Source organism: Crinia signifera, chromosome 6 (genome assembly GCF_055691185.1).
Source record: "Crinia signifera chromosome 6, ASM5569118v1, whole genome shotgun sequence".
In the NCBI taxonomy this organism is placed as follows: Eukaryota; Metazoa; Chordata; class Amphibia; order Anura; family Myobatrachidae; genus Crinia; species Crinia signifera.
The window spans coordinates 173,064,576-173,092,567 of NC_139222.1; the positions used below are offsets into that span (position 1 = coordinate 173,064,576).

At 43.1% G+C, this 27,992-nt stretch overlaps 1 protein-coding gene across 1 annotated transcript in view; it reads left to right on the plus strand.

Annotated features, from left to right (window-relative positions):
- The window catches only part of LOC146008647 (myosin heavy chain, skeletal muscle-like), a 162,804-nt gene that overhangs the window by 105,560 nt on the left and 29,252 nt on the right, over positions 1-27,992 (plus strand). The window contains exons 8-10 of the mRNA XM_083148149.1: positions 3,532-3,664; positions 5,649-5,865; positions 9,749-9,885. Coding sequence (XP_083004275.1) covers positions 3,532-3,664; positions 5,649-5,865; positions 9,749-9,885 — 487 coding nt within the window. The remainder of the gene's footprint in view (positions 1-3,531; positions 3,665-5,648; positions 5,866-9,748; positions 9,886-27,992) is intronic.

Consider the following 27,992-nt stretch of genomic DNA (forward strand, 5'->3'; position numbering starts at 1 on the left):
GCTCGCAGCGCTCGCCACGCTTCGGGTTGACGGTGATCGTGGGGTGGTGTTAACAATTGGGGGGCCCATTTCACACTTCAGGGTGGCTATTTGGGGTCTGTGGGCCATTTAACATTGTTCCCTATGTAAAATCGGGTCAATTGAGCCATTTAACATTGTTCCCTATGTAAAATCGGTAATCGCGTCGGTCGCATTGCATGCGATTTTTTGGCCGCATGCGATGCGACCGACGCGATTTACATTTTACCATGCATTTCTATGTAAAATCGCGGCCATCTCATCGGTCGCATCGCATGCCATTATAATGGCATGCGATGTACATGCGATGCCCGCGATGGGCGCCCTTCTAGGAAACAAGTACCGTTTTTTCCTGCTGCCTTGTTGTCGCCCTGTCTACCAGGGACGTGCAGTGAGGTAAATGCCTGAGGAGTTTCTGGCTAGTACCAAACCCAGATTTACACACAATATATAAGCCCAAGGTTTCATGTGGACATTATATACAGGAGCAGCAGTATATATACTGCTGGAAATAGTATTGAATTAATTGAATTATATCTGGGCCCAAAATGCGAGAAAAACATCTGTAAATGATATGGGTTAAGTAACTAATTTTAAAGATCATTGGCAAAGGCATTGTCAATTTCAAAGGAAGCTGATATAAGTTTTTCAGTACAGTTTTGTACAGTTACACTACGGAAAGCTAGATGGTGTTCTACTTCAAAACTAACTGTGATGTACAGTACCACACTTTTATAACGCCATTCCTAGTTTAAAAAAAAAAAATTCAAACAATGGTATATCTATACTATAGATGGTATAAAAAAAAACTCTATTAAGATCTGATAAGTTTTAAAATAACAGGCAATTAAAATACATGCATACCTTGCTCGTTAGTCTGACATTTGAACCTGCATTTCATTCACCAGCTGCTGGAGGTCAGGAAAGTACTGGGTGAGAACCAGCCTCAGAGACTTTTGCAGGTGTCCATCTGTCAGCTTGGAACGTTCTTGACTCTTTGTCATTTTTAAGCACGAAAATGCAAGTTGAGATGAAACATGAGTGAAGTATTTCACTGCATTTTCTCGTGTTTTTCTGGGTACAAACTTCCAAATAGAATTCTCTTTCCAGAAAAATATATATTTTGGAAGATTAGTGGCATCATTTTTTTGTTATTTTTTTGTTATTCCTAATTTTACATTAGGAATAACAAAAAAATCTGATCTGAATGGCAGTTACTTGTAGCTGATTCTGATTGTGATTCTGATTGCTTCTTTGCAAACATATGCATCTTTCTTCAGACTTTTGAACAACACTTATTTCTACCACATACTTATCAGTTTGATTGGTAAAGCCAGGATAATTTTTCTAGATGGTTCTGCATGTTGGCAATGTGGTGAAAGATACCATTTTATAGTTAATTGTTATTAGCCAAAACTTTTGCAGGAGTAAACGCTGCAAATACAATAATTTTTCCCTTGTAGTTGTAGGTTCATATCACTAAGTTTATCAGTAAATCAGCCATAACCTCCTGATCTATCAAGCATTGCTCATCTTCTAACTACACATACAGATGGAGCCAGCCTAGTTCTTGCAGAATCACCAGCCCCTGCCAGCTGCCAGTCCCCGCCATCTGTCAGAAGGGGGCGCTCGTGCACCCCCTTCCAACAGAGCTCCCCGCTGCAGTCTGCTGCATCCCCATCCACCGTCTACAGTCCCCGCCACCTCCCCGCCCCCTCTAACTCGGAGACAGGCAGGGTTCCGCTGCCCAGCCACCGAGTGACTGGGACGCACGTGCGCGTGAGATACTCACATGTCCCAGTCTAATGGCGAGCACTGGAGCTGAATGAGAGGGGCTCCATCTGTACTCATCTTCAACCTCCTTTTAAAAAGCAATATACAGTGTACCCCCTGACTGAAATCTATAAATAATTACAACTAGTAACTTGGCTGTGTCCCTGGAGGGGATTCAATCAGTTGGGAAACACGAACTGTTTTGGGTCCTGATGGCGGAGTTTGAGAACCACTACATTAGCTGTTTATGCATTTTTGTTCTGTTCGCCATACAATTGCATTTGTACATACAGGTCGAGTATCCCGTATCCGAATATCCGTTATCCAAATTATTCCGAAATACGGACTTTCCAGAAAGTGAAATTTTTTTTTTTTTTGCTAAAAACTCACTGGGGACATTTGTAACAGCATCACTGGGGACATGATATGTAACTGGCACTATATATGTGCAAGACAATGATTGCTTGGCATTCAAATTCAGTGCTGAGATAGTACACACATTTTGTTTCACGTTTTGAAACCTTGTTTTTTGAACAATTAAAATATATTTGTGTGTATTTTATGTGGTAATAAAATATATTTGTGTGTATATTATGTGTTTATACAGCATAAATGCAAGATACTTCAAAATACATCATTGAAATATTAAAATATTCCGAAATACGGAATAATCCGTTATCCAAAATTCTCCTGGTCCCGAGCATTTTGGATACGGGATACTCAACCTGTACTGTAGTAGATGATGTTAGATAGCAATTTAATTAAAAAAAAATGAAATCCTTCTAAAATCATTAGCAATTTCAACAGGACACTCACAGTGAAATTCTTCTTCAGTGAAAGGTTTGCATTTCTAGGCAGACAAGCTGCTCGCCTTGAGAGAGGAAGTGGTTACATTGTTTTTATGAGAATTTGGTTTTAACAGCAATTGCTGCTGATCTGCTCATTTGTATTTAAATTTTGGAGTGAAATTCACCTGTTTTGTGTGCCACGATAATTAAGGGAGCAATTCAATTGTCTTTAGATGCCTCTTAAGTGATCAAGCTTGTGCCAAATAGCACACCAATCTTGGTTTGTTGGTGCCCAAAACGACTGAATTTTCGCACATTTATGCTTGTGACCTCAGGAGGCTGTGAGAAGAAATGTGTCCACCGGCGGTACATGCGCATGTTCGGAGCAACAACTGAATTTCTCTGTGAGGTGCCCAGTAATTAACACCGGGATAAAAGTGACTGAATTCCCGTTTTGAGTTTTATTTTATGAATTCAATTTTTTGATGGACAATCAACATCAGATTCATTGCAAAGCAAAGCATTATAAAGACGTTCCAAGTTATGCTTTTTTGGTAATGACACTTGGCATTCACCATAACTAAAAATATTCCATTTCCCACTCGTACTGATAATAATACATTTTGGCCTAATTTGGTGCACTTTTTGTTACACATTGAATGCTATTAAAACTACAATTGTCTTAGATTGTGGCTTGGCACATCAGGTATCAACTACAATCAAATGATTATTCTATTAACTGAGGAACATAGCAAGAATCAATCATTTAACGTTCTCAGATCTGTCTAAAGTCACACATGCATTTGTATCATCATGATTGGACTACTGCAATGTCCTCTGCCAGGGTCTCCCAGCAAATGAATTCCACCACTTGAAGAGGGCACTTCGAGTCCTATTGGGAGAATATTGGTATATGAATAACATTAATTTTATTGTTTACACCTCCCTCTAGGAGGAAACTAGCCAACCGTTTACTGGAGGCGGAGGAAGCTGTAGAAATGACTCAGACCAAATGCTCCAATCTGGAAAAAACAAAACAGCGACTTCAGGAGGAGATGGAAGATATCTGCATGGACCTCGAGAAGGTCAAAAGTTTCCTGTTATTTCATGTTGCTGTTTCCTGCATTGTTTTATGTAACAAATTGTGGGGTTGTCTACTGATATAGTGCATACTTTTTACAGTAACAATAAAAATAGACTGGGATATTTAACAAATGTCACTATAAAACTGTATACAGTGTAGAGTAAGAAATATTCAGTGTCCCTAGTTTGTATTACTGTATGCCACACATCGAATATATTGGGAACTAGTGACATCACTGAGGTAGAAGCATGTTATAATAATTATCGCATATGCAGTAACATATGCGATAATTATGGCACAGGACAGCTCTTGTGTTAAAAGCTGTCCTTTGCGATAAGAGTCAGCGGGTCCTATGGGGACCCGGTGGCTCTCCCCTCCCTCCCTTACCCGGTGCTGCTGCTGCTGCACCGGGCTCTCCTCCTCCCTGCACCCGGAAGAGGATCAGTGCAGGGAGGAAGAGGTCACAAGTTCAGGCGGCACAGCTCTGTGCTGCCCGGACACAGGTGAGAGGGGGGCGATGCGGGGCGGTGGTAGGTCAGTGCGGGGCGGCAGAGGGTTGCGGTAGAAGCCCATAGGCTCATAGGTTTTTACCGCATTTTTAGCTTAGAGAATCTCCCCCAGAATGAGAACAACCATGACTAGTTACACTTGGTGCAAGCAATGGTGACACCTTAAAGCACACTTAAGGCCACCATCCACTAGTGATCTCTCTCATCAATTATCAACAGTGTAAACATTTAGGCTTAGGAACCTATTTATCAAATACCCCCCTGCAGTCGCTCACTGTAGTCATAGAATATTATTTATTATAAAATAATACTGGTTGGCATAAGTAAGCCACAGGGAATGAGCTGCTCAGTTGGGCTTTCTTACTCCCATGGGTACTGTGAAGTTGGAATCCCTACAGATTCCAGGGAAAGATACTGTATCTTAAAAATAAAAAATAGATCATGAATAGCAAAAAATACAATTTTAAATTGAAAACCATTTTAAGATGAAAAAAAATGCTTCATTTTAATGATAAAGCAGTTTTTATATTAATTGCATCTGCTATCGCCATCCCCAGATAGCGATAGAATTAGAGAAATATTAGGAAAACAGCCATGTTGCGCATACTGCTGGAAAGCCCCCTGTCATGTGAGGTAAATAGGGATCTTCTCCATATGACATGTTTTTATTCCATCTGTTATACTTCATGCTCAGATCATACATCACTTGTTTCATGCTATACCTCATGCTTGGTGTGGATCTTTAGGTCTACAGTAACAAAGTCGACAGTCATTAGGTCCACCGCTATTGGTCGAAAGGGAAAAGGTCAAGACAGGAAATAGGTTGAAATGCACTAGGTGTAAATGGACAAAAGTTTGACACAAGCAAAAGGTTAACATGGCAGCGGATCGACACATGGCAATGGTCAACATGAGTTTTTCACAGTTTTGATATGTCTGTGTTGATATCTGCCGACATGGGCCCCCAGTTGGTGCAATGTGTACCCTCGAATGGCTTGATTTGCTTTCCATGCTTGGGCATGGTGCCTCACTTTGCTCTGCACATTTTACCATTCCCAATTGTAGTCCATGAGGATCGCATGAACAAGTTACAGTATCTGAGGGAAAAACTCTAGTTGACCTTTTCATGTGTCGACCATTGCTACATCAACCTATTGCTTGTGTTGACCTTTTGACCATGTCGACATTTTGCCTTTCGAGCAATAGTGATTGGCATGTTGACTATCAACCTAATTACTGTCGTCCTAACAACCAGAACAACTTCATATTATACTCAGAGATAGGAGCCACTACAAACTGTGACTAAATGGCAGTACAACATGACGCTCTTATATTTACTGTAGGACATAATTAAGGTAACAGCACTGTTTATTTGACTCTTCTAATGTTCTTTTCAAGTGTTAAATATGTGAAAAGCACAATAAAAACAGCTAGATGTCCTGTGACACATGAACGAAAACTTTCTTTCTGGTCCAGACTAACACAGAAACAATGGCTTTGGACAAAAGGCAGCGGCTGCTTGATAAGCAAGTTCAGGAATGGCGTCAGAAGTATGAGGAGATTAATGGGGAACTAGAGGGATCACAGAAAGAATGTCGCCTCTACGCCACAGACCTTTTCAAAATCAAAATTGCATTTGAAGAGACACAAGAGCAGCTAACTTCACTAAAGCGGGAGAACAGAGCACTTCAAGGTGAGCATTGGAAACAACCATTTACAGTGGCAACGCAGGATTTTTAGAGGGTGGATGAACACCAAAATCCCCCAGTATGGGATTATGGGGGAGTGGTAACACCCCTGAAAATTGGTCTTTTTATACACTGGATACTGTATAATATAGAGTATTAATATTTAACAGTACAGTTGGTCTGTAGTATAGTATAAATAAGATAAGTGGTCAGGAAACCAGAACTGCACTTTATTAACTCACAATCTCCCACTTCATGGTAAGGCTCCTGTCTCTTCCTCCTGGCAGCTGCTATCTGGTACATTGCGATGTTTATGGTCACTGATCCGGGCATACAGTAAATGTAGTAGAAGAAGCTGCTACCACTGGTCATGTGCAGAAGCTCTGCTCTGTCCCTTACACTGCATGATGTGGTGGAAGCTCTATTGGTCATATTATATACCAGTGCTATTGTCATAATATAAGGCACTTGCCAACAGGAAGGGAGTTTCTGGGCACGTTAAAAAGCCCTTCTTGGATGTTCCAAGTATTTTTGCTTCTTCAGTAAAATACTGTAATGTAGCATTTTGTATGCAGCTAACTGACAGTCACACACTTGATAGGCATGATGCATATAATTTTAATCAGCATATGTTGCCTGTGCTTCCTATACTCATTGCTTTGCAAATAATATGAATTGTAACAGAAAACAGTTACATGCAAAGACATAGGATGTACACACAGTACATTGTACATCAATTTAATCTATTTTTCTATTTGATTTTGAATATATAACCAAAATCAAATCAAAATCTAACGGAAATCGAATGCATTAAATTTCGATTCGTTCCCGATGCGCAGATCTGTACTGTATAGTCCAAACCGAATGTGCGCCGTAAGATTCAATTCCATTTCCATCCCAATTGAATAGGGATTGAATAGAAAAGGAATAGCTCCATGTGTACATCCCTTAGCACAAACCTCATTGCCAACTTGTAGTGCACGGAGGATAGATGTATATGTATACATATGCACTACTTTTACAGTTGTGAATTTTTGTAAATTGTGGGTTATTCAGAGCTAATCACTGCTGTGCAAAGTTGTATGTGTGAGGCCAAACGACTAAATTCAGTGATTACTCTATTTGCAAAATGTTTGCAAGTTGTAAGAGAGGAGGCCGCCGTTTGTGAATATCATGTGGACGATTTCTGGGAGTGTGGCAGCGGGACATTCACATCGGGCTGACGCAGCCCGCTGTACGCACTCCGCTGCTGGAGGTAGCAGCCGTGGCTGCCCTGCTCCGGTACCTGCAGGCTGGCGGTGAGACAGGGCAGACACCTCCTCAGCGCAGTCTGATACACCCTGCTGCTGCTGCTGTGAGCTTCCCACTGCGCCGCCAGAAGTAGCAGCGGCCCCCACTCTCAGCCCAGGCAGGGCAGGACACAGTGCCCCGGACACTTGTCCAAGAGATGCGGGGGACACTGCTCGACCAGAGGCGCTGGGTTACAGGGCAGCGGTGAGAACTACTAGTTCCCACTCCCTGTAGGGACCCCGCCACTTATATAATATACACTGCAGGGACCCCCTGCCCCCAGTGCGATCATTCCCTTCCCTGCGCTGGGACCACCAAAAAAAACAGGTCTGAAATGGGTAGGACCCTGTTTTTTTTTTTGGAAACGGTAAATTCACTCTGCACCTTTCAGACTGCACATATTACTATTTTGAAACGGTAAAAAAAATGGCAATATAACGGTTAATTTGTGTGGTCTGAAAGGGGTATAAGTTGTATATGGATTTGCAGTTGGCCACCGATCAGTGATATTGTCTCAAGTCATTCGCAGACTTGCACCAGATGGGTTTATTATTCTGTTTGAGCAGTGACTATCAGGGCTCTTCAAAATTGCCCATCAGCAATCAGATCTGCTGGGGCATCTGCGCATGGTCGGGTATGGTTACTTCAATGCACAGCATCCATTTCCATCAATGGTGAACCTTGCCCATAGGCCACGGCAGGATACCGCAATGAAAAGATTGTGATATTTCTAAATCTGGCAGCACATTTCCTATAGAACCCTATGAGGGTTGCAGCTGCAGGGGGCAGTGGAGGGATCGCAGCAGGTATTGGAGATACCTGCAGCAGTCTCTCCTTTTTACATTGCAGGGGTACGTAATACCGGTGTTTTCAGGAAATAGCTTCAAATATAGTTTTAAAAATGGGCCCTAAGATGTAGATTTACAAGTTGAACCTTCCATTTGTGGCATATGTCCATAAGGTGTACCACAGAATTAAATAATAGAGGCATATTCATTATAACAGCATTATGAAATGGGAAACTTTCCTTTTCAATTCTCACCCTTATATAATTCATCATGTCTGTTTAAAGTGATAAAGTCTCCCTGAAGCTGAGGTGTCCAAAGGGCTTCCTCAGACTGCGCATACATGCACCATCCACTGCTGCCTGTTAGGACCCTGGGAGTATCCCCGAACCAACACCCTGAATCTGATGCCTCTGGCTGCAGTTAGCAGACACGTGCGGTGCTAGGCTTCACCTATAATAGCCGCATTCAAAGGAGCTGGTTACGCCGGCTCCAACCCCGATGCCACCAGGTCTTATGGGAGACAACGCATCCGCCAAGGTAGAGGGACGGCAAGGGGAAAGCTACCTTAGCCACCACGTGGGACGGGGAACCCCCAGAGGCCCCCAGGGAGCAACAATGCTCAAAAGATGACACACAAAGAAAAAAAAAAATGCACTGGTAAATATGGTGGAACAATTACACAGTGTGGGCGCTACAATGCAAAGGGGTGGAATATAAGAATAACAATACAGCTAAGTACAAGGGTAACCTTGCAGGGAGAACCCCTAACTTATCTGGAGCAAGCTGGAGAACTCAAACAACAGGAACCGACAGGCAGGAGATGAAGGAAACCAGGAACACTACCAAGGCTGACAGGCAGGACAAGGAGCTATGACTGGCGTCTGTTCCCAGCAGACACCGGCTATTTATTCAAAAACTCACGCTCCGGCGGCTGGTGACATTAGCCTCAATGCGAAGGGCGGAAGTTCGGGCCGTTGCTAAGCAACGCCCGACGTTTCCGCCCTGACATCCGGCAGAACCTGGGAGAAAATGGCACCGCCCGCTGCGTCCGGCCCCGGAGTCCGCTGAGACTCTTGGCGGCGCCTAACACTGCCACTTACCCTGTAACCACAGACACCCAACACACCAACCCCTCTGTACACTATTACGCTTGATGCATGCTTTGTTTTATGTATGGAGAATGGTTGTGCCAGTTGGTGTATAATTAGTGAGCGGCACAGCTTCCCAAATGAAGCTGCTTGGATCCTTGTGTTAGCAAAAGGTAGCAAATCTGGCTACTGCTACTGCATACAAAAACAGACACTTTTGGGGTAAAGCTTCTAAAAATAGAAAAAGATTATGTTGCTTATAGTAACCAATCCGATTTTTCTTATCATTTTCTAGGATGCAATAAAGAAATCATAGACATAATCTGATTGGTTGCTACAGGCATATTTCTGTCATTATGATTTATTAGTCATTACAATTTAATGTATAACAAAAAAAACAGCCATCACTGTCTATAGACTATACCAATTTTTAACACACAGGTAATACATGTTAACGCATTTATTGTCACAATTGTCTTAAAATATAAAACTTGCATTGAACTTGCCAAGTGATTAGTATAACATAGAGTAACACCAGTTTTGTGCCACAGGATAATCTTCTTAAGCACAGACATAGCAGCAGTGATGCCAGCATGTAACCATATAATCACATTATTTCCAAATAAAATACATACATTGCAAGGTTCAATTGTATTTCATAGTACTGAAAAAAAGTGATTTGCTTATTTTGGAAATACAATTTTCTGCCCTTTTGTTCATAGACGAGATTGCTGACCTGTCAGATCAACTCCGAGATGTTGGAAAAAATGTTCACGAACTCCAGAAATCAAAAAAGAAAGTGGAGATGGAGAAAGAAGAGATGCAAGTTGCTTATGAAGAAGCAGAAGCCACTTTGGAGGTATGTGACATAGTTCATATGGTAAACATACCCCACAAATATCTTACTTCAACTATTGCCGCCTTCAAATTGCAATCCCGGGTTCGATCCAGGTCATTATGTCAAAAACCCAGCAACAACCTGGGTCCAAAGTGCATGTGAAAGGGGTCTATAAGGATTTTTGTCTCCAGGTTTGAAACTGGCAGAAGTGTGTGGTCACTGGGTGTGGACTAGTCCCTGGTATGTTATTTGGGGAAGTGACATAATCCTTCATGGCGGAGTGCATGATTTCTCCCAAATAGCTAAAGACAAAGGAGAATATTAATAAATGTAAAGCAGATGAGACGATGATGTTACCTACAGCAACCAATCAAATCTGAGCTATTATTCTATAGAATGTACTAGTAAACAGAAGCTATGGGCAACACCTCCATTTGTCCTCCATAGAAGGTTTGATACATCTAACACAAAGATATATACCCCTTTCACATTGCAATGCCATAGAAGATCTTATGTCCTATTGTACATGGGTCCAGCCCCGGTGTGACCCAGGTGAGACGACTTTCATACTGGTGGTCACACACAGCTTTTTTGCTAGGTTGTTGACATCACCAAAGACATGTGCTAAGTGGGCACTTGGGGATTAGATAAGGGTGAGATGTACTAAGCCTTGAGAAGTGATAAGGTGGAGAGTGATAAACCACCAACCAACCAGCACCTAACTGTCATTTTTCAAACCCAGCCTGTAACATGTCCGTTAGAAGCTGATTGGCTGGTACTTTACCACTCTCCGTTTAAACACTTTTCAAGCTAAGTACCAGTTCTTCTGGCCCGAGATCACCTGCTCATCATGACAGAGCTCTGGCTCCCAGCAGATGGAGTTTCAGAAGTATGTTTATGTAAATAGACATAGCTACTACTCCATCAATATGCAGGTGGTCTATGATGCTAACCTGCATCTCAGTCTCTGGAGTATCTCTTTCTCCTCCTGCTCCATCACAGCCTGCCTGAGCAAGACCTCTTCTATCCTCTGCTGAACCACTGCTCTCCACTTATCAACCACAAAAATCTAAGTTCCCTCAGTAATGTCAATCATCCTCTCCTACACCTTCAAAAAATGCCTCACTCCCAGGGCCTGATTAAAAGGTTCCAGGTGCCCTAGGCTAATACACATGTAGCTCCCCTTTTAATTCTATTAAACACATGTGTATGGGCACTCAGGGACTCCCTAGGTATACTCCCCATGTGCAGGTTATACAACTGGTATGTAGGATCTAATGATTAAGGTGAGAGAAGAAGAATTTCACTTTAGGCTGCCCCGCTGGCACTGTAGCACAGTGTACATAAAGTAATGATTCCATCAGTAGGTTACATTGGCCTCCCACAGTACATCGGGATGGGTGATATCTAGCAAGCATGGAATAAATTAGGCCTTAATTTTATTAATTGGCAAACCTGCAAGGCGCCCCCTCTCATTCCTGGTACCCTAGGTTGTAGCCTATTCAGCCTAATGGTTAATCAGGCACTGCCCACACCCTATCAAAGGACAAAACTTAGGGTGTTGCGGAGGGTGTTGAGTGTGTGATGCATAATTTAGTGGAGTTTTGGTTGCCAATAGGTGAATTTCTTTCATGGTCCAGCACAATGTAACTCGCATTCCAGTTGGTCTAAAAAATTGCATGTTTTCTGAGGTTAATAATGGGCGAAGTTGCATGCGATTTGCTTTTTTATTTAAAAAAAACCTGCACCTTATTACATTTGCAAATTTCTGAATAAGTTGAATGTTTTAAAAGTGCGATTTAAATCGCACCCTACTACATTTGGTCCCTGGTAACTATCATTTTGACAGGCCTTTAACTAATACTTTTAACTGGGAAATTACTAGGAGAGAGTTCCAAATGAATCCTCCCAGCAGAAGGAAAAACTGTGGGAGACAACAGAGTCATCTGCCTCTGGGCTCCTGCTCTAAAGGGGGCCTGTCTCCTCCATACTCTCCATTAATTGTTTCAGTTAATTGATAGCAGTTAGTGCAACCTTGCTGCCTCCTCCTCTACAAAATGTACCTTTGATGTCACACTCCCTTTATAAACACTCTTCCTCCCATCTGCTTTGCAGTTGCAAATGTATACAGTTGCTGAGGTGTTGCAAGGGCAGCAGTGGCAATTTCTCTTCTTTTCTTGGTGACCTTTACACTTGCTTTGTTTCTCATGTCCATAGCAGTAAAAGCTCAGGTTAGGCCACATCACATATGAAAATGTGGGAATCCCAGTCTTAAGGCCCCGGAACACTGTATGATTTTGGCCCGAATTCATCTGATTCCAACGGATCGGGATGAGAAATTGGGTGAAATCAGCCCAAATTGCATGTGTAGGACATCAGATCTGATGCACTGTCCTATGTGCATCGGATCAGATCTAGAGGTTGGACCTGCTGCCCATCAGATCTCCAACTCACCACACTCACTGCAGCGGCAAAAACATGTTTGCATGCGATACATCGCATGTGAAAGGATTGCATGTGATCAAGGTGGATTGCATTGTCAAACACTGTTGTGAGGCATCGTTATGGAAATATTTACATAAATAGTTATTTTAAAAAACACGTTTTCCAAAAAAATATAGATACAAGACAAACCTGCCGATAAATTAAATCCCCCCCCCAACCATCATTATAGTGCAGTTTTCTACTATATTTCGATTAAGATAAGCTGGATATACAGCATGCCCCTCAAATCTCAACACCAATGAGTTATTAAATTGAATTCCAGGGAAATAAGTCAGTTTGGTACAAGCAGGAATTTAGTTATATCTTGTATCCCTCAGAATATTACTCCAACAAGTGCTGACTGACACATAATCGCCAATTTGTTTTGCCTGAAGGCTTCACAGCAAAATCTCATGATGCCAATAATTGGAATTGTATTTAGTGTTTACATTGTGAGATTACTTGTGCTGCAAGAGAAAGTTGTAAGGTTACCTGACATAGGTGTTTTTGGTGTACTGATTTGGAAGAGGAAGATCTTGGGGTAAATTAACGGTACTTGTTTCCTAGCACGGCCACACCGATTCTAATCGGGGGCATCGTAGGTAAAAAATCTGATCGGTCGCATCGCATGCGTGCTAAAAAATCGCATGCGATGGTCCCGACGCGATGCCCCCGATTTCCCATAGGGAACAATGTTAAATGCCTCAATTTACCCAAATGAACAGGGAACAATGTTAAATGGTCCAGAAACCCCCCAAAACACCCCAGAACAGTGAAATGGCCCCCCAAAATTAGTTATCGCCACCCCACGATCAACGTGAACCCGAAGCGTGGCGAGCGCAGCGAGCCCGCGAGGGGCGGCGGTACGCGTCCTCCGACCTTTTCATACCCCCACTATCCACGTCGGCGGGGACGCGGATACCTTCACAGTTATACGCGTCCCCTCGCGGGCTTCACAGGTGTCCGTGGCGACGCGGACACCTGTGAAGCCCTCGAGGGGACGCGTTTACCTGTGAAGGTATCCGCATCCCCTTGCGGGTCTCGCTGCGCTCGCCACGCTTCGGGCTCGGTGGCTCGCTGCGCTCGCCACACTATTCTATTCTCAACTCCACGCCGACGTGGATAGTGGGGGTATGAAAAGGTCGGAGGACGCGTACCGCCGCCCCTCGCGGGCTCGCTGCGCTCGCCACGCTTCGGGTTCACGTTGATCGTGGGTTGGCGTTAACTAATTTTGGGGGGACATTTCACTGTTCTGGGGTGTTTTGGGGGGTTTCTGGACCATTTAACATTGTTCACTGTTGATTTGGGTAAATTGAGCCATTTAACATTGTTCCCTATGGGAAATCGGGACCATCGCGTCGGGACCATTTAATGCTTATTTAGCCGCATGCGACGCGACCGACACGATTTTTTAACTTTTCAATGCATTTCAATGGGAAATCGGGTCCATCGCGTCGGGGGCCATCGCATACCACTATTAAGGGCACAAGATCAATGCGATTGTGGCCGTGCTAGGAAACAAGTACCAAATTAACTAAACATTGATTCAATGATTCAAATTGCACATTGATGTAACATAGAAACATAGAAACATAGAATTTGGTGGCAGATAAGAACCATTTGGCCCATCTAGTCTGCCCCTTTTTTATCCTTCAGGTAATCACAACCCTTTTTAATCCTTTTTCAGAGCCTAAATTGAAGAATTACTAGCAGTCAATTTAAAAATCAACGGCGATGATGGACAATTTTTAGAAAAGTCATTTGTTTTTGCGAGTTCCATTCAAATTTCAAGGTTTCCAGATGGTTCACAGACAATGTTTAGTCAGACAGTCAATAGGGCAACACCAAAAGTTAGACATGCATTAGTTAGACATTGGCAAAAGTTAGACATGCATTAGTTAGACATTGACAAAAGTTAGACATACATTAGTTTAACATGCCAGCGCATTCAATATCCTGACAACCAACTTTTTTAAACCAACTTGTACATATTTTACCATCCCAGTGGCCATAGATGGGGATAGAATAGTGTGCCAAGCATAGCAAAGCACAGCGCCCGCATGCAATCTTAATGCGAGGGGATGCGGTACACCTATATGGTGTCCATGTACACATATTGATTTTTCATTTTGATATATTCCCCCACACACACACACACACACTCACTGGGTGAGTCAGTGCAGAGGAAATGCAAAAATCTAGAATTGTATCTATGGCAGCGATTGCAGTGCTTATATTGTCCTGCATTTTCCTGGAAATATAATGTTGGCAGCTATATTATAAAATCATCATGAATCGATAGGCTTTTGGATGCTACTTATCCACATTAAGCCCTGAATGACATATTAAATACTGGAGATGAATCCATTAGTATATGCAGCAGAGATAACATTGGCCCTTATTCTGATCGGTGCGGCCGGAGCCGCATATGCGGCTCTGACCGCACCAGGCGAATCCCCGCCTTCCATACGGATCGCCACGGCCGTCCGTACGCGGACATGTGGCGATCCGCATGAATGTGTACGGGGATACGCCTCCTCCATGGTGGGAGCAGCCCCTGCATTCGATGGTCGCCGAACATCGAATGCAGGGCCGCACGCTCCACCAGGTCCCGCTACACAAGACCACACGGACACTTGTCCGTGTGAAATCTTGTATGGGGGCGGGCAGCTGACATCCGGCGATGTCAGATGCCCGCCCTGTACCCACGCGTCATAGCCTCATTAGCATGCGTACGCCCCGCGTTTGCATGGGAACGCCCATGAAACGCGGGGCGTATGCATATGCAAATGAGGCTTCGTAGCCCCTCACGCCCCTATCCACCCCCTTTGCGGCGGACAAAATACGTGTACGGCGAATTCGGCTGCACATGCGCAGAGTAGCCTCTGCACATGCGCAGACCGAAAACATCGGCGGAACGGCCGCATGCGGCCGTTACCGCACGAACCAGAATAAGGGCCATTGTGACATTGTTCACAAACCTGCTACAAAGCAATCTTTGTGAACTAGAATTTAATACCTGCGGGTAAATAATATGCATTGTTGTTCGAGGCATGTCAAATTTAAATGTATTGTTTGTTTCTGATCTGCAGAATGAGTTAGGGTGCATACATTTAATTACTGTACTGACATTTTTTTATAAGTCACCAAACACTTTGGGGCAGATGTATTAAACGTGGTGAAGAGATAAAGTGGAGAAAAAGTGGAAGGAGATAACGCACCAGCCAATCAACTCCCAACTGTCATTTTCAAACACAGCTGATTGGCTGGTGCGTTATCTGCTTCCACTTTATCTCCACTTTATCTCTTCACCACGTTTAATACATCTGCCCATTTGGGGCTTATTTAGAGTTCCATGCCAATGTGAGCAGTTTTATTGCTCAGAAATAGATGTGACTATCTGCCTGCATTCAGATATTGCTGAACCTACCCCTTTATTGATGAATCTTCCATCCTCTTGTGCAATTAGGCCTCATGGTTATTTACACCAGCCCTATCTGAAATTAAATGGATCAATGCCATGCCTGCCATATTTTACAGATTTCTAGAACAGTATTTCAGGAAGTTTCCCTGACAATCTACCTGATTCCCTGAAGAGTCAAAAATTCTCCCTGATTGCTCATAGAAACCGAGAAATTGACAGCAGAGAAGAACCACTTGGCCCATCTGCACCTCTTTGAGCCTTTATGCATAATCTCATCCATTTTTGATACTTCGTTCTTTTTAATGATGTCCATATGTCTATCACAAGCATGTTTACATTTCTCTAATTTCTTAACCTCTTCCACCTTTAATGGGAGACTATTCCACTTATCCACCACCATTATGTCACTAACATCCTCCACCAGCCCTACAGGCAGGACCGAAGGGAATGTCATTAGCAAGGACACCGCCTTTTCACTGTCGCTGCCCACATTGTCAAGTGTGTGTGCACTTGACAATGCAGGCTCTCCTGCCAGGTTCCGTTGCTGCCAATGTCTGGCTGGGTACACATCATATAGTAGGTACACCACTTTACTTTAAACACAACTACAGGACATCTACTGTTAGTGGAAGTGGGGGTGGAGTCAAGAGAGAAGGAACATTCAAATAGGTGGGATGACAGCCTGAAGTGGGCAATATCACACATACCAAGGGGGTGAAGAATATGCAGGAGGAGAGGGTGGGCCACCATGTCAAAAATAGCACAGAGGTCAAGGAGTAGTGATCCTTGGATTTGGCAGCATGGAGGTAATTGCTAACTCCTATAAGGGCAGTGTCAGTGGAATGGAGACAATGGTAACCAGACTGAAATGGGTCAAGCAAGGAATGGGAAGAAAGAAAGGCGGTAAGGTAGGGATTTCAATACCAGGATCCTGGACTTTTTTTGTTCCACGAAATTCCTGATATTATACAAATTAAATCCTGGGTATTACAGAAATCAGTCTAAATGCTGGAATTGTGCCATGGGACCAGCTGAATTAAGGGAACCGGATGCTAATCTTCTCATTGGCAAGCACAATGTCCGGTCCTTTGCTCACAATTGATGAGCAAGAGTCCCGTGGCAGTTTATGTGATGGGCCAGAGACATCGCACTGCCAGCCAATTCTACTGCAGATGCACCTAGAAGATGATGGAGAACAGCACAGTATGAGAGAAGGTTAAGGGTAAAGGGAGTTAGAGTGGAGGAGGGGGGGGGGGGCAGGTTCTAGATAAAAGAAGGGGAGATGTATAGCAGACAGTAGAGTAATGTTAGAGGAATAGTAGGGAAGAGGACTAAGTAGCACTCAGAGAACAGTAGGACAAGCATCTAACCAAAAAAATGTGTTACTATTTTGTTGTGATTAAATAAATATAAGGTTTTCTTTCTACCTTAATCTGATTCCTGGGATTGAATCCCAGTAATCTTAATATCCCAGGATTATAGTATCTCTATGTACCAGGTACTGTGCGCAACACTCAAAGACTGGACCCCATACAAAAAAATTAGCGTGTGTAGGCAGCGAGGATATGTCTTGCAGCAATGCTATGAAAATATTTTTTTGTTTTTACGTATCTTTTCCCTGTATACTATCTGCATGCATATGAGCCCACCCCTAGATAAGCTATAATATTTTCTTAAAATATGCGGTACTTATTTCCTAGCACGGCGCCCAAGATCTAGATTGTATGTGTCGGGACGATATCGCAAGCATTGCATGCATCTTATGTGTTTGTGCATGGACGAGATCGACGAGATATACAATCTATACAATTGAAAAGATTTTTAATTGTATGTACAATATCGCATCTTATGGATCTCATCTTATGGATCTCATGGATCTTATGCATCCATAAGATGCATAAGATCCATGAGATCCATAAGATAAAAGATCCATCAACACCAACCCGAAGCGTGGCGAGCGCAGCAAGCCCGCGAGGGGCGGCGGCACACATCCTCCGACCTTTTCATACCCCCACTATCCATGTCGGCGTGGAGTTGATTGTATATAGTGTGGCGAGCGCAGCGAGCCACCGAGCCCGAAGCGTGGCGAGCGGATGCGCATTACTTCACAGGTATTATGCGTCCGCTCGCCACGCTTCGGGCTCGCCACACTATATAAAATCAACTCCACGCCGACGTGGATAGTATGAAAAGGTTGGAGGACGCGTGCCGCCGTCCCTCGCAGGCTCGCTGCACTCGCCACGGTTCGGGTTGGTGTTGATGGATCTTTTATCTTATGGATCTCATGGATCTTATCTTATGCAGCTTATGGATGCATAAGATCCATGAGATCGATAAGATAAGATCCATGTTGCGATATTGTACATACAATTAAAAATCTTTTCAATTGTATAGATTGTATGCCTTAATTAAGGCATACAATCTTATGCGATGGGCGCCGTGCTAGGAAATAAGTACCAAATATGCAATTATTATCTGCATTGTTTTACTTTACATAACATAGTTAAAATGGATAAGAATGGATATAGTGAACTTCCACATGCATATACTGGACTGTAGATAACTTACACTGGATCATCTTTATACCATGTTATTGCTGCCTCCTAGTGGCCAACCTAATAAAAACACTGTCCGAGGGCCTGATTCCGAGACACTAAAGTCACCACATAGTCTGTTGTTAAAATTTGGAATATGGCCTATAACAGGTAAAAGAAGCATACTAATAGTATAGATACTGGTGAAATAATGTAACTGATGTAGCACATGCAATAAATAGCTGTAACTACGAAGTCTGAAAAATGTGCGGTACAGTGGCAAGAATCAATGAATGTGAAATGTTGACACAATTTTGCTTACTTCTTATTCAGATCATTCACAAACTGAGCTTTAAAGTCAAACTATGATAACACTTGCAGCATTGACGTCTTTATCCACTGCCATCACTGCTGTCTGGATCTTTGATCTGATGTTAGAGAGATCAAAAAGAGACCTTTTTTAATAACATGACTTGCCATAAATTTTCTTGCACAAGACCTAAGCGTTTAGTCAAGAGGATTAGCTCCAAAGGAGATTAAATATTCCAAATTTTCAGAACAAGGGATTTGATTATATAAAAAGTGTTAATCCTCAGATTTATGCTATTTGAAGAAGCCGTCGCCATAAATCTGTCAATTCATTAAATATTCTCTTTTCATCAATATTTATTAGCACAGCAGTACAGGCTCAGAGATAGGTCTTGTTTCCCTTAACATTAGCTGTCAAGTAATAATCACAGCATCCCACATCTCTCTTATTTTACAGGGGTTGGGATCATTGGGTAAACAGCAAGTTGGACAGTGGCGTGCGGTGGGGTGAGGCAGGTGAGGCACAGCCTTTCCTGTCATACTAACATATATGCTTCGAGTTTATAAAGTATGTCAAAAATACAAAGAATATATTTATAAAATCTTATTTTTATTATTCTAATAATTTTTGTACTCAAAACTCTGGAGTAAAAAGTCTATGGCAGGTGAGGCAGTGCCTCCCCTGGCTACCGTTTCTGCACATCTCTTATTAAAATTCAGCGAATCTCCAGCAGTATTTCCAGCGGCATGTACCCCATGGCTCATAAATTGGGTACAAATCTGGCTCTGGTACTTGCCTGGGACTCCTCAGCCATTTATCCCTGGTCGACATACATTAAGGTCGACATGCAGGAAGGGCAACATAGGTCAGGTCCACAGGGTCATTGGGTGAACACAAGCATTAGGTCAACATGGGGAAGGTCGACAGTCAAAAGGTCGACATGGGGTTATAGTGTTGTGATACTGTGTGCATTTAATCTTGTTCTAAGTGAGGATTTTTCAGGACTAGAGAGCATCTTGCTTTACAGCAATTTACAAGATAACTTATTATTGCAAGCTGCGTACACTTTGAGCTCTATGGTTTGGAGTGAAAAGTTTAGGGATTTCTATAATTAGTGGGATGCAGCTAATGGTTGTTAGGGATCTAGTAATTCCATAGGAGTCGGTATACAGATGGAGCCTTCTTTAACTAGCCTTCTCTGGAGAGCCATGGTCATCTATGGTTCTCAGCTGCAATACATAGAACAATACATTAGGGGAATAGTAGAGGATTAAGTCTGATGGCTCTGGCTCACTTAATCATATTAAAGGGCTAGATGAGGATGGCTCTATCTGTACATGCTTGGGGGTGGTTTGAGTATGTTGTGGGATTAAGCTTGCTAGGGATCAAAGTATACAATAGTTGGTGTACGGTATACATGGTGAGGGGAGGCTTTTGTCATGTGTAACACCCCACCGGCACTAGGTATACATAACTGCAGTCACTGGGCAGTATTCAATGAGAATTTTGATGATGTGCAGCGAATCCTGTTTAGGATTCGCTGCACATTCGCCACCGCCCGCCGCGTTCCAGAGCCTTGCCGGCTCCAGTATTCAACGAGTCAGGGGCTCACTGCCCCTGACCGGCGAATTTTAACTCCTGCGGCGATACCGCAGGGAGCCTGAGGACGGCGGCAGGCAGGGAGATGGAAGTCTCCCTGCCTGCCCCAGAACGTTTGTGGGGGGGGAGGTGGGCTCCCCGGGATCCAGGCAGCACAGGCTGTTGGGATAGCCAACAGGGGACCGGGTATTCACTACACCCGATCATGCATATGTAATGATCTGGTGCAGTGAATATATGAATATCTAATGAGCGGCTCGGCTTCCAGCCCCCTGCTGGCTGCTGTGTAAAAAAAAATATATATATATATTTTTTAAATTAAATATATATTCATGTGCTTGAATAAAAATAGCATGCCCCTCCTCAGAATAAAATTCCTGATTTTTTGACACCAAATGTAAAAAACAAAACACTTTATTTTAAAAGTTCACATTCCATTTCACCATAAAAAGATAGCGATTGCTACTCGGTGAATCATGGCGATAAAAACCTTGAAATGTATTCGCCATCTGGTCATTGAATAGGGTGATTCACCGTTTTAGTAAAAAAAAATCACCGTACAGCACGAAAATAGCACAAAATCGCCATAAAACATGGCGAATCAGCCTCATTGAATACTGCCCACTGTGTATAGTGCATCACACTTTCCTCCAGCTGGTCATGGGTAAGGCACAGGTACCAGGGCGTCCCCTGAATAATCTAGAGAGAGACATACCTCCCAACATGACCATCTGCTATCGAGTCACTTACCTTTATCCTGTGCTGGTCAAGATCATCTTGCTCTTTATATTTTGGAACTTTGTCATCCCTAGCTTCCATGCCCGTTTCTATACAGGCTAGTATTCTATTGACCTTAGTTGCTGCTCCTTGGCACTGAGCACTGCAACCAAGTTTGTTATCAATTTGTTCTCCTAGGTCCTTATCCAATCGGGATTCCAATCTACTCCATTTAGAGCAGTGGTTCCCAACCCTGCTCCTTAACCCTTTGCATGCCAACTTTGCTATGAGAGATCCTTAAAATATCTGCTTAAAATGCCAGCGCCGCTTACAGTGACTGCTCTTTTAGTATAAATAAACACAAATACAGTCAAGTCAATTAACTGAAGTTTAGATAAATACTGCACCCAAGAAACTGTAACTGTGAGCGACGCTGGCATTTTTAGCGGATATTTTGAGGAGTATTCCCAACAGTTCACTTTTTCCAGGTCACCCAGCAGGTGCACAGGTGCACTCATTACTCAGACACAGTTTAATGGTCCTCAGGTGGAGATAATTATTTCACTTGTGATTCTGTGTGGAGACCTTGAAAACATGCACTGTTGAGGGTACTTGAGGACCAGGGTTGGAAACCACTGATTTAGAGTAGCACACTGGTTATGTCTCCCAAGATGCATGACCTTACATTTATGAACATTAAATTGCATTTTCCATTTATTTGCCCACTCATCTAGTTTGTCCGTTTGCAGCATGGAGACATGATGATCTGTTTAATCACCCTGCATGTGATTGTGCACAGAGATGGAAAATTTGCTTAGTATTCCATCCTCTAAATTTGTTAAATAGAAGAAGCCCTAGAGCCGAACCCTGCGGTACACCACTTAATACTGGAATCCAATTTTAAAATTAACCATTTACAACCACTCTCTGTTCCCTAACAGACAATTTTTTTACCCAGATGTAATTTTTTCTTCTACTAGCGACCCACCCCAGATTCGCACGGGAAGCTGTAATTATCTATAGCCAGATGACTTCTGGTGGATGGGGGCGGTCATGTGACAAAGTTTTAGCAGATATCTATAGGTACAGTGCCTTGCTACGCCCCCCCCCCCCCAAACATGTATTTAAGGCAAATGGGAAATTATATTTATTTTATTAATTCATCTTAAGGCCAGCGGATAAACAATGTTTTTTGTTTTTTTTATTTGGAGTAAAAAGTTATACATTTTTTGGTGTGCCAACTCGGGAGCAAGCCACATACAACTGGTCGTGTGAAAAAAAATAATTTTCCAAATTTAAGCCAGCAATAGTCAACGATTGGCCTTGTATTTTGTTGATGGTAATAGCAAAGGCAAGACTCAAAGGGAACTGGAGCAACATGAATTTGAATGGTAAAACGTTGGAAATCATCGGTATGTATGGAATCAGTACATCTTCGGCTTTGAATTTGCCACCGATGATTGTCGCCTCGATTAAATTTGGTGACAATTTTTGATGGTCAATCTGGTTCCGTTGCACAACCGTTGAAAACTGCCAAAAAACTCCCAAAAATTTTCTGTTGATCCGATCGCTACCAAACTTCACAGGATCACCCGCTGGGCTAATCTGAAGATTGCCTGATAATTTCATCAAAGATGGTCACACCATTTTGGAGTCCATAGGGAACATACACACATCGATTTATATATGTCACACCCTGATGAAAAATGTTGTAATAACATTTGAAACGTTGGTAATTTGATCCCGTTTGCTGTCTTTATTCCTGGAGTGCCACCCGTGACACATTGCTATAAATAGATATATAGATAGATAGATAGATAGATAGATAGATAGATTCCATGTTATGAATCAGCCTTTTATGTGGCACGTTGTGTAATGGTCTTTTCAAAATCCAGGTAAACCACATCAACTGCATTGCTATTGTCTAGGTTCTTACTAATTTCCTCATAGAAACGAATTAGGTTAGTTTAGCACAAACGGTCCCTACAAACTCATGCTGGTTCCCACTGATTATCTTATTCATTACTAAATGTTCCTGGATTCCATCTCTTACAATTCCCTCAAATAATTTCCCAATGAGCGATGTTAAGGCCCCCATATCTTTGGTGGACTTGCCCTGATTTCCCCGGCAGCTCCCTGGGAGAGGTTAAATACGATAAGGCACATACTTCGTGGAGAGCTGTGGCTGCCCATTCATTTGTATGTTTTTTTTACTTAAAAAATCCACCCGGCTTCCACCACCCGGCTCCCCCCGCCCATCTCTCTGTGCCCCCCCGCCGGCCCCTGCCCACCTCTCTGCACCCCCCCCCCTTATCTTATGTATAGCCCATCCGACCTCCAATCCAATGTGCACGGGACCACACATTGGGTAGGACGGGATATCAAACACATGAGATTTGGTCTGATTTAACCTGAAATTGGGTCAAATTGGAACAATTAGGGTATGGGGGCCTTAAGGCTCATTGGTCTATAATTTGCTGGGTCATCTCTTTTTTTTCTTTTAAAAATATCGGTACTATTTCCGGTACTTATATGTTAGTTGGGCGCCCACTATAGTTAGTACGCTCATACCCCCACTATCCATGTCAGCATGGAGTTGATTTTATATAGTGTGGCGAGCGCAGCGCACCACCGAGCCCCGAAGCGTGGCGAGCATAGCGAGCCCCGCGAGGGGATGCGTAAAACTAAGCAAATAGCTTAGTAGGCGCCCAACTAACATATAAGTACCATACTTCCACTTATCTCCAGTCCCTTGGAACTATGCCAGACAAAACGGATTTGCTAACTCCTCCCTTAGGGCCTTATTCTAGTTCACTCTTTCTGAAAAAATCCTTCTTAGATGGACAAAACCATGTGCAGTGCAGGGGGCAGATGTAAAATGTGCAGAGAGAATTAGATTTGGGTGAGTTATTTTGTTTCTGTAGTAGTAGTAGTAGTACGTTTATTTATAAGGCGCCGCAAAGTGTCCGCAGCGCCGTACATAGCAAACAAACAAAAAAACAAATTACAAGGTAACGTACAGGGTGTGTTGAAAGATACAGTATAAATAGGGGTATAGCTGGTAGAACTAAAATCAGCATCAGTTCAGAAGTAGGTGTCAAAATTGTCAAGGAGACTGAAGATGAAGTAGAGGAAGGGAAGAACAGGACAGGAGCACAGGTGAGGTAATGAGGTAGGGTGAGTACGTGAGGAAGGAGGGCCCTGCTCATAAGAGTTAACATACTAAAAATAGGTGGGTGGACGAACGAAATACAATAGGATAAGTAGGAACGGAGGGGAACGGAGGCAGGATAGGAGGATCAAAAGAGGTTAGGAGGAGGGATAGGCTAGTCGAAAAAAGTGGGTTTTGAGGGAGCGCTTGAAGGAGGTAAGGGAATCAGATAGCCTGATGGGTGGCGGGAGGTTGTTCCAGTGCAGGGGGGCAGCGCGAGAGAAATCTTGGACACAGGAGTGGGAGGAGGTGATTAGGTGAGAGGTCAGTCGGCGGTCAGTGATGGAGCGAAGAGGACGGGAGGGAGTGTGGATAGAGATCAGTGAAGAGAGGTAGGGAGCTGTGGAGGAGGAGAGAGCCTTGTAGGTGGTGGTGAGGAGTTTAAAGAGAACTTGGAAAGGAATGGGGAGCCAGTGAAGAGATAAACAGAGGGGGGAGGCGGAGGTAGAGCGGCGGGAGAGGAAGATGAGCCTAGCAGCAGCGTTAAGAATGGATTGGAGAGGTGCGAGGCGGGTGAGAGGTAGCCCAGAGAGAAGGCAGGGTACTGGCTGCTTTATTTTTACACTGCAATATAGATCGCACTTTGAAGTAAAACCCCACCCAAATCTAATTATATCTGCACAAGTAACATCTTCCCCACCTGCAGTGCACATGGTTTTCCCCCAAATCGGATGTGTTTGACACCCCATCTGACTCGATGCGCGTCCTCGTGCACATTGTGTCGGACCCTACAGATTGAACCTGCTGCAGGTTTAATCTGTTGGACCGGACCCATCAGAGGCACATCGTGGGTGCTTTTTAGCACCCATGATAAGTTGGTCCGATCCAGAGGAGTGTGCCAGCGGTGAAGCACCAATGGCATACACCTATGTGAAGGGGCAGACAGCGTGGGGTCCAGGCTGCGGGTGCATCGTGGGGTCTGGGCTGCGTGTGCAGCGTTGTGTGGGGCGGGTGGTCCAGGAAGCGTTGAGCAGACACTGAGGACAGCGGTGACAGAACGTTAAAAAATATTTAAAAGATAGGCCTACAGCTGTCCACAGTGTCTGCTCAGCCCTTCCCGGACACTGCGGACTGCCTACCCCATGCAACGCTGCACCCACAGCCCGGACCTCCTGCCAACCCCCCTCCCCCCCCCCCCGCAGCTCCCCAGAAATTACATCGCATTCAATTTATCCCATGTACAAATATGCCTCATCAAGTGCCAAATCATAGTGAGCTCTCCCGGGCAGCTGCCAGGGGAGCTCATGGGAAATTAGGTCCGACCTTAAGACATACTGTAAACTTACAAAAGCAACATAATTCGTAAGGTATATTTTTATCACATACAAGTTGTTTATTATACAATATCTATATATTCTTCTATTGGCTTATATTGTAATGCTTATTATTCTAATTTCCACACCTTGCAAAAAACATTCACTCTGCTCCAGCGCTATCTCTAATTCTATTATCCCATGAGCCTGCAGCGGACTCTGACCTATAGATAAGACTAATTTGTGGTAAAGTTGTTGTGTTATCTAATCTCAACAGAGATGAGCTGGAGGTAGAAAATAATATCTCTAGTAGGGACATTACAATAAAGTCATAAATATACATTTCTGTTAAAATTTGGATTATAAAATAAAAACAGTACCCTTTCAATGGTGTTGTACTGTATACATTATATTGTATTATGTTTTGTTAAATATCACATTCTAAAACAAAATAATTTAGCTGTTTAATGTATGAAGAGAAATCCGCACCGATCAGAATAAGGCCCTTTTTGAACTTTGTAACAAGAAGCCAATAGGCCTCAATTGGGCAATGCCATCCACAGATGGCATTGTCTGCCAGATCCAAGCTCTGAAATATACTGCATTCTGGAAAAGAAATGGCATTTGAATGCATTTTTATCTTTGATTCACCCCACCCTTTGGGCCTTATTCTAGTTCACTCTTTCTGACAAATTCCTTCTTAGCTGGACAAAATCATGTGCACTGCAGGTGGGGCAGATGAAACATGTACAGAGAGAATTAGATTTGGGAAAATAAAGCAGTCAGTATTTACCCTGCACAGAAACAAAATAACTCACCCAAATCTAATTCTCTCTGCACATTTTACATCTGCCCCCCTGCAGTGCACATGGTTTTGTCCATCTAAGAAGGATTTTGTCAGAAAGAGTGAACTAGAATAAGGCCCTTTATGTGGCCCAGACATTATTACTGAATTTGGGTCTGTGTGCAGTTTCCCTTGCCACCATCATTCCAGCAATGTATTTGGGAAGATGGCATTTGCACAGCAGATAGCAAAGTTTCTGGTCCAGTCTTTACCATCTCCCAGCAACATCCTTTCAAAGATATTGTCCAAAAGATTGTGCCACCTGCAACTATGGGTGCAGTAGAGAATTTGCCTAACGTATGGGCACATGTGCACTGTACACACAGCATCCTTCATAGAGATGCCACTGTGGGTGCTCAGAACTGGTACTGAAGGGCAGAATCATGCAAGTACAGATCGAGCCTGCTTCCCCTTACAACGGAGCTCCCCTGCGGCCCCCGCCGCTCGATCCCACCTCCCCACTCATAGTTACATAGTTACATAGTTACATAGTAGGTAAGGCTGAAAAAAGACTTGCATCCATCTAGTTCAACCTGGTATAGATATCCATTGCTGATTTGGTAGGTTCTGGTATTTTACAGACAAATTATATTTCTTATTTGTACCCATGGATGTTTTTCTCCAGTAAATGTTTGTCCAACTTTGCCTTGAACGCATTTAATGAGCCAGCCGTTACCACCTCTCTGGGAAGAGAGTTCCAGAGTTTGACTGTTCTGACCGTAAAGAAATTATTTCTACTAGCTGAATTAAATATTTTTTCTTCTAATCTATACTCATGCCCTCGCGTCCTAGATTCCTTTCTAGTAGAAAAGAGGGTGCGTGACAGTTCCTTATATTGGCCCTTGATATACTTGTACATGTTGAGCATGTCCCCCCTTAAACGTCTTTTTTCTAATGTAAATAGTCCCAAATTGCTTAATCCGTAGCTTAAATTCTCCATTCCCCTAATAAGCTTTGTTGCTCGCCTTTGGACTTTTTCTAATTCTATGATGTCCTTTTTATAGTGTGGGGCCCAGAACTGTACTCCGTACTCTAGGTGAGGTCTCACCAATGCTTTATATAGTGGCATAATTACCCTTGAGTCCCTAGTTTCCATTCCCCTCTTAATACATGCCAGAATTTTGTTGGCCTTTTTTGTAGCTACATTACAATGGGCACTACATCCTAGTTTGCTGTCTATTTGGACTCCTAGATCCTTTTCAAGTATGGAATTACCCAGTTCCTCTCCGCTAAGGTTGTAACTTGCACACTGGTTGTGTCTCCCAAGTTGCATAACCTTACATTTATCTACATTGAACCTCATCTTCCATTTTTTTGCCCACTCATCTAGAATTGCAAGATCATTTTGAAGCATGGTGACATCTTCTGATGATTTGATGACTTTGCTAAGTTTTGTATCGTCCGCAAAGATGGATACATTGCTGAGTAACCCTATCCCAATATCGTTAATAAAAATGTTAAACAAAATGGGCCCCAAAACCGAACCCTGGGGCACTCCACTTAGTACCGGTATCATATCTGATACGGCACCATTCACAACCACTCTTTGTTCTCTATTACATAGCCAATTCCCTACCCATCTGCAGATATTTTCACCCAATCCTAGGTTCTCCATTTTATTAATCAATCTCTTGTGTGGGACAGTATCAAATGCTTTAGCGAAATCTAGGAAAATCACATATACAGCATTTCCATTATCGAGGTTTTTACTAACCTCTTCATAGAACCCTAGTAGATTAGTTTGGCATGAAC